At 42.5% G+C, this 15532-nt stretch overlaps 1 protein-coding gene across 1 annotated transcript in view; it reads left to right on the top strand.

The window, feature by feature from the left end:
• CNTN4 (contactin 4) overlaps positions 1-15532 on the top strand; it is a 910670-nt gene that overhangs the window by 584969 nt on the left and 310169 nt on the right. The window contains exon 4 of the mRNA XM_038772663.1: positions 9557-9683. Within this exon, the coding sequence (XP_038628591.1) occupies positions 9557-9683 (127 nt within the window). The remainder of the gene's footprint in view (positions 1-9556; positions 9684-15532) is intronic.

The following is a 15532-nucleotide window of genomic DNA, read 5'->3' as shown; positions in this document are numbered from 1 at the left end:
CCCATGGCAGCCTCATTCATTCAATCGTATTTTTTGAGCGCTTTCTGTGTGCAGAGTACTGTACTAAGCACTTGGGAAGTACAAACCATCAACATATAGAGACGGTCGGTCCCTACCCAAGAACGGGCTACTGGACCTCCATGCTGCTTCCTCAGGACCTTGCATTGGGAACTTATCTAATTCCCATCTGGGTGTTTTTTTCCAAATGCTTAGTAAGCAATCAGTCAATCAAGCAATGGTATTTATTAAGTGCAGAGGGTGGGGGAGAATACAAGTTCTTAAGCAGTACAGATCCAAGCGCATGTGCGACTTGGAAGGGAGGGCAAATAGGGGAAATGAGGGCCAAGTCAGGAAGGCCTGTATTAATCATATTTATTGGGCACTTGCTTTGTGCAGAGTACTGTACTAAGTGCTTGGGATAGTAAAATATAACAGATTTGGTAAGGCAGCTCTACCCACAAGGAGCTTACAGTCTAGAGGGAGAGAAAGACATTAAATTACAGATAGGGGAAAAAAATCCCCTTGGATGTGATTTTAATAAGGCTTTAAAGATGGGGAGAGTGGTGGTCTGTCAGATATGAACAGAGAGGGTGTTCCAGGCCAGAGGGAGGACATAGACAAGGCATAGTAGCAAGATAGATGAGATAGCGGAACAATGAGTAGTTTGGTGGTGTGCAGGCTGGGTTGTATTAGGTGATTAGTGAGATAAGGTAGGAGGAGAGAGCTGATTGAGTGTTTTAAAACCAATGGTAAGGAGTTTCAGTGTGATGCGGAGGTGGATGGGCAACCACTGGAGGTTCTTGAGGAGTGGGGAGATGTGGACTGGATTTTTTTATAGAAAAGTAATCTAGGCCGAAGAATGAAGTATGGACTGGAGACAGGAGAGACAGGAGGTAGGGAGGTTAGAGAGGAAGCTGATGGGTGCAGTAATCAATGCAGGATAGAAGTGCTTGGATCAGGGTTTGAATGGATGGCAGTTTCTAGAGATAGTGTGAAGCTAGAACTGACAGGATTTGGTCACAGATTGAATATGCAGGTTGAATGAGAGTGATGATGGGTCAAGGATAAATGCCAAGGCTTGTGAGACAGGGCTGATGGTGGCGTTGCCTACAGTGATTTAAAAGTCTTGGGGAGGGTTTGGGTGGGAAGATGAGGAAGATATTTTGGACATGTTAAATGTGAAGTGTCAGAGGGACATCCAGGTAGAGAAGTTCTGAAGGCAGGAGGAAATGTGAGGCTGGAGAGGTAAATTTGGGAGCCATCGATGTAGCAATGGTAGTTGAAGCTATGGGAGTGAATGAGTACGGTGTTCTGCACATAATAAGCACTTAATAAATACCATTACTACTACTAACTACTATAGTTGGGAGAGATTAATCAGGAAGGCCTACTGGAGGCGATGTGATTTCTGAATGGCCTTGAAGATGGGGTGAGTAGTGTTCTACAGGATGTGAAGAGGAAAGGAGTTCCAGGTAAAAGGGAAGGCTTGTGAACAAGGGTCATTGATTGGTCTCTCCATCTGAGTCTTCCACTACTTCTTCAGTGAACTCTGCAAGTAACTCTACATCACTTTCCTGATCTGTAAATGGAGAGCATATGGCTCTCCTCTTATCTCACGAGGTTGATTTGAGAATTCGGGAGATTGATTTGGTGAAACCATTTGAGTGTGTCAATATTTTAAGGGACCTGGCACCCCTAGACCTTCTTTCTTCGTCCTGATCCACCTGGATTTGGGGAACTAAAGCATAAATACATACACATGCATCCTTCCCCCCGCCCCCCAGATTACTGTAATCCTTTTCTGTCCTCTTTATTTCGCTAGCCTGGTCCCTAAGATCTCCTGGACTAACCCCAGGAGACCTGATTCTGACCATGGGAATTTGGGAAATAACACCAAATTCACACAGGCCTCCTCTCAAAACTCAATCTTTGACTTTACCAAATAATAGCCAGACATCTTGGTTGTCCCCCAGGTCTGAGCAGCGAGACCTGAAGAATATCTTTATTACTGCTGCTATGTGGGATACTTGGTGCTGGCCTTATTGTTGCCCGACAGATTCCAAAATTTCACAACACAGTGGCAGTCAAACTAACAAAACAGCTGAATGTCAGACTCCTGAAGAATGAAATGATGGAGTATACTGTCAGGAAAAACAAATGAGCCTCAGGTCCTGAAGACTTCAAGACTAAGAACCTGAGCAGAGGAAATTACTGAAGTGCTTGTGGCATGTGCAGAACCACTCAAATTCTCTCATCCCTGCCAGTCAGAGTCCTACTGGGGCACGGAAGCAAGTGTGCAAAGTGCGTGTGGGATCTTTGCTCATGTTAGCTAGCTATAGAAGGAACCCGAACTAGAACCGAAGTCTTCCGATTCCCTCAGCAGTGTCTTTTCCACTGTAAGTGCTTAATACATGCCATTGATTCTCAGTCCTCTAAACTGTAAGCCTGTTGTGGGCAGGGATTATCTCTATTGCTGTATTGTACTTTCCAAGCACTTAGTACAGTGCTCTGCACACATTAAGCACTCAATAAATGATTGAATGAATGACGTAGTAAGTAGTAAGCATTCAATGAGTCAACCATTGATTGATCGATTGATTTCCACTGGATGAAAAGCAGCCTGGAAAATGAAATAGAAGTCAATGAGATTTGAACAACAAGAAATGGCCCCTTTGGACCAAGAAAGCCTATATACCTGTAACGACGTGATGGTTAATTAAATGTTCTGTAAGGGATACTGCCTTCAGGAGGCTTCCAGAAGAAAGCATCAGCATTGGTTTCATGAGAATGACTCCCAAATCTAGGAGCTATTTGTAGCTAATAATAACAATTATTATTATGATATTTGTTGAACACTTATGTGTCAAGCACTGGTCTATGTGCCGAGGTAGATAGAAGTTAATCATGTGAGACAAAGTCTCTGTGACACATGGGGCATTCAGTCTAAGTAAGAGGGAGATGCGTGAGAAGCAGTATGCCATAATGGATAGAACACGGGCCTGGGAGTAGGAAGATCATAGGGTCTAATCCCGGCTCTGCCGCTTGTCTGCTGTGTGACCTTGGGCAAGTCACTTCAGTTACCTCATCTGTAAATGGGGATTGAGACTGTGAGCCCCACACGGGACAGGGACTGCGTCCAACTCCATTTGCTTGTATCCACCCCAGCACTTAGTACAGTGCCTGGCACATAGTAAGTGCTTAACAGATATCATCATCATCATCAGATTAGTCATTGAATACCCATTTTACAGATGAGGAAACTGTGGCACAGGGAAGTTAAATGACTTGCTCAAGGTCACACAGCAGGTACATGATCGAGCTGGAATTAGAACCCAGGTTTCTAAATTCCAAGGCCTGTGCTCTCTCCAGTAGGCCACGCAAAACAAGCTACATTTTGACAACACCTTGCAGATCCTCACAACACAGTAAGGTATGCCTACTGAAGGCTGTGTCATCAACTACAGAATGGGTTTAGAAGCATGTGTGATAAGTGGTCGGCCATCAAGGCTGAAAAGATGCAAGGATACTTAGATTGAAACCAAACCAAGGACTTCTAAAAGAGCATATTGGCCCACATGGACCACCACAGCGCCACTGAAGACTAGGGATGGATCCAGCCTCAGCACAGATAAAAAAAGGAATCTTAGAGAGACTGTAACAACACTTTAATGATCACTGTAACTCTCCTGTACCAGGAGGAGCAGGGTGGCCTAGGAGAAAGAGCACGGCCCTAGGAGTCAGAGGACCCAGGTTCTAATCCTGGCCCACCTGCCTCCTATGCGACCTTGGTCAGGTCACCAAACTTCTCAGTGCCTCAGTTTCCTCATCTGTAAGATAGGGATCCAGAGAAGCAACGTGGTCCAGTGGAAAGATCGTGGGCCTAGGAGTCACAGGACCTGGGTTCTAATCCTAGCTCTGCCATTTGTCGGCTGTGTGGCTTTGGATGAGTCACGTAACTTCTCTGTGCCTCAGTTCCCTGATCTGAAAAATGGGGATTCAAAGCCTGTTCTCCCTCCTGCTTGGACTGCGAGTGCCAGGTGGGGCCTGATTATCTTGTATCTTCCCCAGTGCTAAGTACAATGCCTGACGTAGTAAGCACTTAACGAATACTACAATTATTATTCTTATTCCTTCCGCCATTAAGGAAGGTGCCCGATAAAGAATAGGTAGCTTACCATCATTTTCTAAGAGGTAATTGGTTTTATTCTCCCAGAAGACAGTGGATTTGTAGAAAAGAAGAGAGGGAGTTAGAGAAGCAGCGTAGCTCAGGGGCAAGAGCCCGGGCTTGGGATTCAGAGGTCATGGGTTCTAATCCCGGCTCCGTCGCATGTCTGCTGTGTGACCTTGGGCAAGTCACTTAACTTCTCTGGGCCTTAGTTCCCTCATCTGCAAAATGGGGATGAAGACTGTGAACCCCACGTGGGACAACCTGATCACCTTGTATCCCCCCAGCGCTTAGAGCAGTGCTTTGCACATAGTAAGCGCTTAATAAATGCCATCATTATTATTATTATCACCTTGTATCCCCCCCAGCGCTTAGAACAGTGCTTTGCACATAGTAAGCGCTTAACAAATGCCATCATTATTATTATTATTATCACCACTACCAGGTTTTCTCTACTGCAGCCACTTAGGTGTTTTCATCAAGCATTCTTCATGTTCGCAGCAATACTGTCCTCTCATAGAACATGCAAGTACTACTACTACTATCACCTAGCCGTTGTTCCTCTTTGGCCTATGTGACCTAGCTATGCACAGGTTTGAAAACTGCTTCATAATTGCATCGAGACTCTGTTAGGGGAGGAGGGCAGTAGTCACCTTTATAAACGGTCCTGTCTTCCCAAACCACTTTACGTTCGTTGAGGAGACTTAGGTCATGAACATTCTATACCTGAGAAGCCCCACAACAATCAAAGATTACCATTGCACCCAATAAGTGCTCAGTAAATACCAATGATTGATTTTCAACGCAGAAGAAAATGCCATCACCCAATTCTGCTACCAAGGCAGTGCCCACAGGATACACTAATAAAGGAATAGGAAACAGAAACAAGAAGTCCAGCATGGCTTTTAGGAGAGTTACAGAGTTTGGTGACAACAAACTGTCACGAGGCCCCGGCTCATGCCAAGCAGGACCTTCCTGGATCGGGTGAGCCTCGGTGACACTTAGTAAAGTCATACCACACCTCTGATCACCAAGGTTACTGTGAAAAGTTTTTTACTTAGTTTTACCAACATTCAGGGGAGTCACACACACTCACTCCACTTCACCAAAGGTCCAATACCAGTCTGCTGGTCAAAGGAGCCCGTTCTGCCAAGGCTGCTTCTTTCTCCTTCCAAGTGCTGCTGCCTTCTGCTGCTTTGGAGTGCTGCTCCTAAGTGCTTCTTCTTCTTCATGCCTCTCTGCTGCTTCTCTGCATCTGTGCCTCTGGGTGCCTTCTGTGTATCTCCTCGCGATTTAAAATGACCACCTTTTATCTGCCTTGGGCATCGCAGCTGGGGCTCTACTTGACAGTCAATGATTGGTCCAGTCCTGTTATCGGGTAGAACAGGGAGAGAAGGCCATACCTCCCTCCATGCTCTGCAACCACAGGCCAGCAATCCCCTGCCTCAGTGCCTTTGCGAGCCTCTTCCTTGTTGTTGTTCATGGGATCTCAGACAGTCACTAATAAGGCAGCTTGTTGTGGGCTCACCACGCAAACCATTGGATTTCAAACCAAATTGAAGGTCTATAAAGCTATAGGTGGTTCCCTGTCCCTACCATGGAAGGCTCACCCAGATTCTTGGACAGTTTCACAAGGATCAAGTCTGAACCATTTTCAATATTGAATGGTCTGGCAAAATTACCAACAATGAGGTCCTGGAATCCAGTCTGCTCACCACTGATGTTCATCATGAAACAGTTCACTAGGAGGGACATGTGATGAAAATGGATGATAGGATTCCCAAACAGCTGCTATATGAAGAACTGAAATGGAGCATACACAAGCGTGGAAGATAGAACAACATTTTAAAGTCCTTGTGAAGGACAATTTCTAGCAGTCTGATATAGCAGAGTTGGTTGAGGAAAAAAAAATTGCAATAGACAGTTCAACCTGGCTGCAGCAATCAAAAACAGTGTTCCCCTTGAGTGGAGGTTTGGGGAAGATCAGGGTACCCAGAGGCAGTCTGAAAAATAGCAACAGGCCTTGTAAGTGGAAAACATATCAGTACAGCATTCTGTTTCATCTTTATTGTGTTTTCTTTTTATTTGGAAAACTATTAACAGTCAGACTATTTTTCTCTGTGAAAATCTTATTGTATGGAATGCCATTGTTAGTTTATTTTTTTTTTCCTTTGGAGGTGGGGAAGGGAAAAAAGCAATCTTTAACTTTCCTCTGTAAAATAAAGTGTCAGTTGCATAGCAGTCTTTTCAGCCACATTACTGTCAGTAGTGTTGCCTTCAAAAACAAAGAAGCGAGAGGGGGAGAGAAAGAGAAATAGAGAGCGAAAGTGTGTCTATGTCTAATAGCTCATGTGTAGTAAAAGCCTCCTTCAGTATCTCCCCATAGCAGGCTGGAAGAAGGGAATATTTTCAGTAAGGAGGCCTTACTCTCAGTAGGGAGGCCCTCCAGGAGGCCTTCCCAGACTGAGCCCCCCTTTTCCTCTCCTCCTCCCCATCACCCCCCGTGCCCTACCTCCTTCCCCTCCCCACAGCACCTGCATATATTTATTACTCTATTTATTTTACTTGTACATTTTACTACTCTATTTTAGTACGATGTGCATATAGCTATAATTCTATTTATTCTGATGGTTTTGACACCTGTCTACCTGTTTTGTTGTCCGTCTCCCCCTTTGACACTGTGAGCCCGTTGTTGGGTAGGGACTGTCTCTGTATGTTGCCGACTTGTACTTCCCAAGCGCTTAGTGTAGTGCTCTGCACACAGTAAGCGCTTAACAAATATGATTGAATGAATGAATGAATACGGCTGAGACTATATGCATTTTTATTGTACTCTATGAATAAAATATAGTATTATAAAAATCTCGCATATGGAACTTTCAATTAGCTGGCATGAGAAAGTATGTCTTTGTGCCCTGTTGGCTACCTGTGGATAAATTTTCCTGACTTAAGCACTGTCACACTGTGTGATGACAAATAAGTTGCTGAACCTCTCTTTGCCTTTTCTACCCATAATGGGCACATAAAGGTTTGCTTCCTTAGGGGTTTTGTGAAACCAATAATTCATATCTGAAAATCCCATGGAATTCCTTGGGAGAAAATTGAAATTGTACTCCTCCTTATATGGTAATTGCCTTTTGCAGACATAAGTGAAGAGCAAATGAGCTCCTTAGAATGAAATGTGTCATTTCTGATAACTGCAAAGCATAATTATTGTCAATAGTTATTACCAAAAACTGCTTAGAAAGAAGTTTTTTTGTAATTAAAGAGTCATAATGGGTACATCAGAAAAGTGTGAATGTTACTCCATATCCCCTCCATAAACTCTATTGCTTTCTTTCTGAACTTTATTATGTTTTCTTCTAGTAAAAGACATATAAGAGTCTGACCATTTCTGACGGTGAAATTCATATCGCTGAAAGAATGCTATAGTTGTCACTTTCTCCTTTGGAGGTGGGGAATTTAAGAGAAAAATTGTTAACCTTTAGCTAAAAAAAGGTTTAGCTTCTGGACCAGTTATCCTATTAAGACCTATGTGTACTGGGGAAGCATAAGATGGACACAGATTTTCATTGCTGAATTGGACCAACTCCTAACTCCCTTTACTGTTTTAGAAACACTTGAAGTTTCCTGAAAAATTATTTTAAAATTTGAAATGAAATGAAAAAAATATTTGTGCCTTTTAGACTTTAATTTTCCATCTACTACAGTTCCTATGGAGAGAAATGGCAGATTATGTACTTCTTGTTAGAACTAAAACTCAGTAATTTTGTTCTCATTCATTCATTCAATCGTATTCATTGAGCACTTACTGTGTGCTGAGCACTGTACTAAGTGCTTGGAAAGTACAATTCAGCAACAAATAGAGACAATCCCTACCCTTCAACGGGCTCACAGTCTACAAGGGGGTCGACAGACAACAAAACAAGGACACTATGTGAATTCCTCATTGAAATGCCAGTTTAGCTGGTTCAAACTCACCGGACCATGTCCATTTCATCAATCAATCAATTTCTTCAGTGCTTACTCTGGGTTGAGAACTGTACTGCACGCTTGGGAAGTACAGTAGAATTTGTAGACACGATCCATTCCTTCAAGGAGTTAACAATCTAGCTGGGATGACAGACACAAAATAAATTGCAAGCAACAGAGTTTAAAGATAAGTGCATAACTTCTAATTGCAGGCATCGTACTGGCTGTTTTTTCACAAGCAAATTAGCTAAATGATTGAGACCCAAAATTTGCTTTGGCCTTAGTTTTAAGGATATTTCAGACTAAGCATTTTTTTAGTATTCATATCGCACCACAGAGTATTTTTGTAGTGGAAGTGTCCAGATTATTCGTCAGTGTTAACTCAGACTTTGAATTTGTATTTCCAGACTCAGAAGAAATTTGTTTCATAGTACATCAAAACTTCTTTTCCCTCTCATTTACATGTTCTCTGCACTAAAATAACATTGTACAAATTTCAGGAAAGACCATATCAAGAAAAGAAGCAGCCTGTCATCTCACAAAAGAACTTTTTTGTTGTTGTGACTAGGTAGAAATACAGAAATGTGAAGATGAAAATTAATTTTGACAAGGTGTGCCAATTTTTCAGATCAGTGGTATTTTTTGAGCCATTACTGTGTGCAGAGTCCTGTACTAAACACTTGGGAGAGTACACTATAATAGAGATGATGGACACATTCCCTGCCCACAACAAGTTTAATGCAGCCCTTCCTCCACCTGTACATTTTCATACCATCAATCATACTTTCATTTGTACAGAGGGAGGACCACTGTTGATGAATTTGTTGGGCAGTGATCATGTCTTCCACTCTATTGTACTGTATTCTCCTAAGCAGTCTGCTCTGCAAACAGTAGACACTCAATATCTGCCATTGATCGATCAATTAATGAATGGTACTTACTGGATGCAGAGCACTATATTAAGCACTTGGGAGAGTTGGTAGGCACATTCCCTGCCCTTCAGGAGATAAGCATTTGTTTCCTCTAGAAAGTTCAAAGACTTGCCCAGAGAACGTTTACCTTGCCACTTAAAGCCAGACACAGAAACAAACCATAAAGAAAAAATAGAGGGAAGGGGAAAAGTGAAAGAGTAATTGAGAAGAAAAAGTATCCGCTGGAAAAAGGAGGGACAGGGGATGGGGAGAGCAATTATAGTTGACAAACAGCAAGTTCATTTGTCAGTAGGAAAGAGAATAGTCTGTGTTCCTGTCTCACTATCATTCTATAGAACCAAACTGGGCTACTCCCCAGGAGACAGGTGCCTAACTCCTAACTACGGGCTTCAGTGATGTTTTCTTGTTCATAAATGTTTAAGTGTTTCATCCCATTTTGAAGGTGTGCTTAAATCACATTCAATATCATCTTCTCTTCTAATTTCAGATGACAGCACCCTGCATGGCCCAGTTTTCATCCAGGAACCAAGCAGCATTACTTTTCCCTTGGATCTTGAGGAGAAGAAAGTGAAGTTGAATTGTGATGTTAGGGGAAATCCCAAGCCAATTTTCAGGTTTGTGGTTTTATTGGAAATACTCGTTCCCAGTCTTGTGATGTCTGAGCTGAGTATAAGCCTGGGTACTCCAAGGTAGAGTAGGAGATGGTGCTGATGATATTTAGAGTGCTTCTTCAAGGGAGAATCAATCTTGAGGAAGCCAGAAGGAAGTTTCCAGGGATTGCCAGAAAGACAGCTAAGGAGGAAGGGTTTATACACTGTACAAATAAGCGGTGCGGGGGAGAGGAGGAGAGAATAGGTCATTTCAGGCATTCTAGTTTCTTTTCTATTGCTTCCAGTTACTTCTCTGCCTTTTGTACTAATTGGTGATTGTGAGGCATACTAGAAGAAATGAAACACACTGAAAAGGAAGAAATCACAAGTTCCCATATATTTCCTCTCCACCCGTCCTCCAACAAAAACATAAACAAAGTCCTTCTGCTTTTTGCCTGAATATAGCAATCATCAAGTTCATTCTACATATATGTGAATGAGACATTTCAGAGTCATTGACTCAGTAAGATTCTTCCAATTCAAATTTTCAACTGGCCAATTAGCTGGCCGCGTGTTGTATTGATACAGAGTTATTATCCTTGATTGGAGCTCACATTTTCATTGTCTCCATTCACTTGATTTTGAAAGTATGACATAGACCCAGAAAAGTCCAAAGAACTCTGATTCCAGCCAGTTTCACTTATATAGAAGTGTCTCAGAGCACATTTGACTTCGCTAACTGACTTTCTGTATTAGTTTCCTGCAATCACGTTAATCTTGTTGGTTTTAGTTCAAGGGATTGCAGCCTGCTGTGGTTGTATGCTCTGATGCAATTGAATCTGATACTACAAAGCGCATCATACAGGTTTTACATCATTTTAGGTTGAAATCTGTGAGGACAGGGGGCCTGACTGATAAAAAAAAAAAGCAATGCCCCCAGAGAATCTCTCTCCATTGGCGGCCTTAAGTGCACCAGCCAGAGTTTCGCATTACCACATATCCAGTAGGGCCCAAATCCTATCAGAGTGGCCTATGTGATGTTAACAGATTCCTCAGGGAAGAGATGAATATGCGCTTAAACTCTTGCAGTGAAGATGAAACTCGAGAAGTTTTACCTTTGCACCCAAAAGGGCATTATATCTGAGAGTAAATGCACAGTTGATGAAAATGCATGGAAAATAATGAGAGTTTAGATAATGTAGTTAAATGCAGTGGATATTCAGGTGAAATGAATGCTGCTTTCTCAAAGTGTAATTTACAGAAAATAGTTGATTTTGAAGTAAGCCTTGTTTGTTTAATTCTTTGTGTAAAAGTATCCATAATTGATTAGAGCTGTTGGATTGTACCTCCTTAACCAGACAGATGGATGTCAGATAGGCAACCATCACATTGTACTCTCTTTGTGACCACTGTTTTGGTTTTTTTCCTGGTTTTTCCTGATCTGAAGATCCTAAGTGAACTCTTCTGGTGAGGTTCCTTTACTAGAATATCCTGATTGGCTGTCAGTGGATCCAATTCCTTCTTGACATCTTTATTAGACCAGCAATATGGAGCTGGGAAAAGACAAATCAGGACTAAAAATAAATTCACTTTGAAAACGATTGCTTAGAATAGACCCAGGGAAGCAGCATGGCCTAGTGGAAAGAGCAGGGGGCCTAGGAGTCCGAGGACCAGGGTTCTAATTCTGTCTCTGCCACTTGTGGCCCCTTCTAGACTGTAAGCTCACTGTGGGCAGGGACTATGTCTGTTATATTGTCGTGTTGTACTCTCCCAAGCGCTTACAACAGTGCCCTGCATACAGTAAGTGCTCAATAAATATTATTGATTGCCTGCTGTGTGACATTGGGCAAATCACTTAACTCCTCTGTGCCTCAGCTTCCTCAACTTTGAAATGGGGACTCAGTACTTAGACTGTGAGCCCCATGTGGGACAGGGACTGTGTCTGATGTGATTAACTTGTATCTACCTCAATGCTCAGAAAAGTGTTTGACACATAGTGAGTGCTTAACAAATGCCATTAAAAAAATCCAGCCAAAGTGAGGAACAGTGTTGTCTAGTAGATAGAGCACAGGTCTGGGAATCAGAAGGACCTGGGTCCTAATCCTGGCTCTGCCACATGTTTGCTGTGTGACCTTGGGTGAGTCACTCCACTTCTCCGTTCCTCAGTTACTTCATCTGTAAAATGGGGATTAAGACAGTGAGCCCCATGTGGGACATTGACTGTGTTCAACCTGATTAATTGGTATCTACCCCAGAGCTTAGTACAGTGCCTGGCACCTGGAAAGCACTTAACAAATACCATAAAAAAAAATATTCTTCCAACAAATAGGCTATGTGAAATGACTCAGCCAATCTCCCAGATGAGTGTTTTCTCAGTACAGTCCACCTCAGTGTTAATGGGTCCAGTGAGGGTGTCATTCATTCATTCAGTCGGATTTGTTGAGCGCTTACTGTGTGCAGAGCACTGTACTAAGCACCTGGAAAGTACAATTCGGCAACAGAGACAATCCCTACCCAACAACGGGCTCACAGTCTAGAACTGTGTCATCTTGCTGCACCGTCACTCACCACTTTGTCTCAATGGGTTCCCCATGGGATGAATTGTATTTAATTTCCAATACAGCATCTTCTACCGATGTCAGTACCCTTTAGGTGGAGAGTTAAAATGGTGTCCCCAGCCCAGAGAGAGACACATTGTCCTTTTATGAAGAACTCCCTCCTGAGAGGTTATGAGAGGAACCTCCATCTTGTCTATTTCTAGGTATGCCCCATTTTCTTCCTTCCTGACACCAAGCCTTCCTCTTGAGAAGGAGAGAGTAGGAGAAGAAAATCCTGAGGGAAGATTAGGGAAGCAGCGTGGCTCAGTGGAAAGAGCCTGGGCTTGGGAGTCAGAGGTCATGGGTTCTAATCCTGGCTCCCCCACATGACTGCTGTGTGACCTTGGGCAAGTCACTTAGCTTCTCTGAGCCTCAGTTACCTCATCTGTAAAATGGGGATTGACTGTGAGCCCCAAGTGGGACAATGTGATCACCTTGTATCCTCCACAGTGCTTAGAACAGTGCTTTGCACATAGTAAGTGCTTAACAAATGCCATCATCATCATTATTATTATTAGCATGGGGATTGAGAAGAGTCTTGCCAAATCCAAATGGGGATTATCTTTGCCTTATCAAAGCCTCTTGTTGAGGAGGTTTGTCAGTTGCACAGGGGAGAAATTTCAGGAGTCTGCCATACCCCACTGAAACTTTTCACTCTTTTCCTTTGGGGCAGCATTTCCTTTCCCAGTAAGATTTCCAGGATAGAGAAAAGTTTGAAGAAACGTGAAGTGAAGCCAATAGATAGTTTTCTAAATTAAACATGAGCAGTCAGGCCAGGAGACAGCCAGGAGACAAGTGGTTGTCTTTTTTCCTTCTTTTAGAAGACTGTCATAAAAATATTATCTATGAATTATATTTTATCAATCATATTTATTAAACAATTACTATATGCAGAGCACTGTACTAAGCACTTGTGAGAATACAATGCAACAGAGTTGGCAGACACGTTCACTGTCCGAAATACTACTTTTCTTGAATCAGTTCATCAATCAGTGATATTCATTGAGTGCTTACTGTGTGCAGAACACTCTATTAAGCACTTGGGAATGTCCCAAAAGCTAGTTTTGATATGGATGTATATGTATCAGCTATATTTATATCTGCTCTTCATTTTTGAAGATGTTCCTACTGACAGTGAGATATTCGCCAAACTTTCACATGTGGCTCCAGTCCACGTCGGGCCATTAGCCACAGTCATGTACTTGCCTCTTGTGGCCCCTGTCACTGATTTAGAGTTTGCCTTTGGATCTTCCCGAAGTGTCCGCTCAAGGAGCTCTCTATTTCCCATATCTTTTTTAAAAAATAGTTTTCACTTGTCCATTCCCACGCACCGGTCTCCAAATTCTGTTTACATTGTTTTGCCATTTCTTTTTTTTTTTTCCCTTTTTTTTGGTAGGCAGATTTGTCATGTTGCATTGTTCCCCTCTTATTTGAAATGAGAACTATTGTAAAAACATTCTCAGCAGTTTCAGAAGAATGTGTCTAGTCAGCTAGCCACAGCGGCTGAAGATCTATGCCCAAATACTTACAGCTGCAGGAAAATAATACTTACTCCTTTCATGCCTGATGCCTCTGTCTTGCATTAGAATGCAGAGAGGAAGACTATCTGTTCTGAACAATATCAAGTGTGTTTTACAACTTCCAACCCCTTTCAATCAGACTTCAGCTACCAACTGGAAAATATATTGGGATTTCAGTCTCCCACATTTCTAAATTGAACATTCTGAAGCCTGAAGCTATTGGTGATGTGTGTGTATGGCCAACCTATATCCAGAGTGAAAAATGTTTCTTAATGGCCCGAACAATATTGACTCCTAGCTGACTGGCACCAGGGTGTTTGGGTACAAGTATTTTTGTTGCACTTTAGGTTTCAAGGCCTGGATGCATCCTTGCGTGACTTTTCTGTTCAGGCTACCGGGAATCTGTCCAGTTGGTTGCTGCTGCTTCAGAGTTCTGGTGCTGGCATAGTGGACAAAACACGGGCCTGGGCGTCAGAAGGTCATGGGTTCTAATCCTGGCTCTACCACCTGTCTGCTTGGTAGTCTTGGGCAAGTCACTTGACCTATCTGTGCCTCAGTTACCTCATATGTAAAATGGGGATTGAGACTGTGAGCCCTCTGCGAGACAGGGACTATGTCCAGCCCAATTTGCTTGTAGCCACCCCAGTGCTTAGTACAGTTCCTGGCCCATAGTAAGTGCTTAACAAATATAATAATAATGATTATAATAATAATAATTATTATTTTGTCTGTCCCCTTCATCTCATTGCCAGTCTGCCTGAACACTGGGGACTGCCCTGAGGCACCTCAGGGTTATAGTGGGTTTGGATAATAATGATAACGATGGTATTCGTTGAGCACTTACTATGTGCCAAGCACTGTTCTAAGCATTGGGGTAGAGTTGTCCCATGTGGGGCTCACTATCTTAATCCCCATTTTACAGATGAGGTAACTGAGGCACAGAGAAGTTTAGTAACTTGCCCAAAGTCACACAGCTGGCAGGTGGTGGAGTGGGGATTAGAACCCATGACCTCTGACTCCCAAGCCCGTGCTCTGTCCACTGAGCCATGCTGCTTCTCAGTGTAAAGGTTTGGGAATAAAAAAGGCTGATGTCTAATGTCAGGTTTCTTCCATACAGTTTGGGAACTAAATTGAATTTGAATCCTGAAAAATCGCTCTGCCTAAAATCTCATAACCCATGCAAACCCAACCTTGGAGTTATATCACGATCACATAAGCTCTGCCTCAAAGCATTATTGCCAAGTCTTTTGAGCGTCTAATGCCATAGATGGTCATATAATCATTTAAGGCCGAAGGGGTTAAAGTGAATTTCTGCAAAGAAGTTTCACCTCTATTTTGGTTTCTAGCAGCGATTAATTCTGTTGCTGAAATTGCACTAGGCTTTCTAAGGAATATGGTAAAAATATCATTGTGATCCAGGTCTGAGTAGTTCTAAATTCCCTGCAACCGAGGCCATTAAAAAAACAAAAACCAAGAGAACCCAAAAGTTGCAGTTAACTAAACTGTGATTATCCAAACTTCAAAATCAGTATTTAGAGTCTCTGGTTGGGGCTACTCCCTTTTCATCTGGAAGAGTAACAAGATTTGAAGCTAAATCTACTTTCCCTGTTAAGATAATTAATTACCTTTGTTTACTCTGTGGATCCTGCTGTTTGGTAAATTTTTTAGTCACAAACATTAAATAGTACAGTGTTTATTTTCACCCTGGATAAAAGCACAAAATAGCAGAAGAAAGAACATTTCATGGTCCCCTTGT

The sequence above is a fragment of the Tachyglossus aculeatus genome, chromosome X1 (assembly GCF_015852505.1).
Source record: "Tachyglossus aculeatus isolate mTacAcu1 chromosome X1, mTacAcu1.pri, whole genome shotgun sequence".
NCBI classification, from domain to species: Eukaryota; Metazoa; Chordata; class Mammalia; order Monotremata; family Tachyglossidae; genus Tachyglossus; species Tachyglossus aculeatus.
Note: the sequence above shows the minus strand (reverse complement) of the source record. Positions and strands in the feature narration are given on the sequence as shown.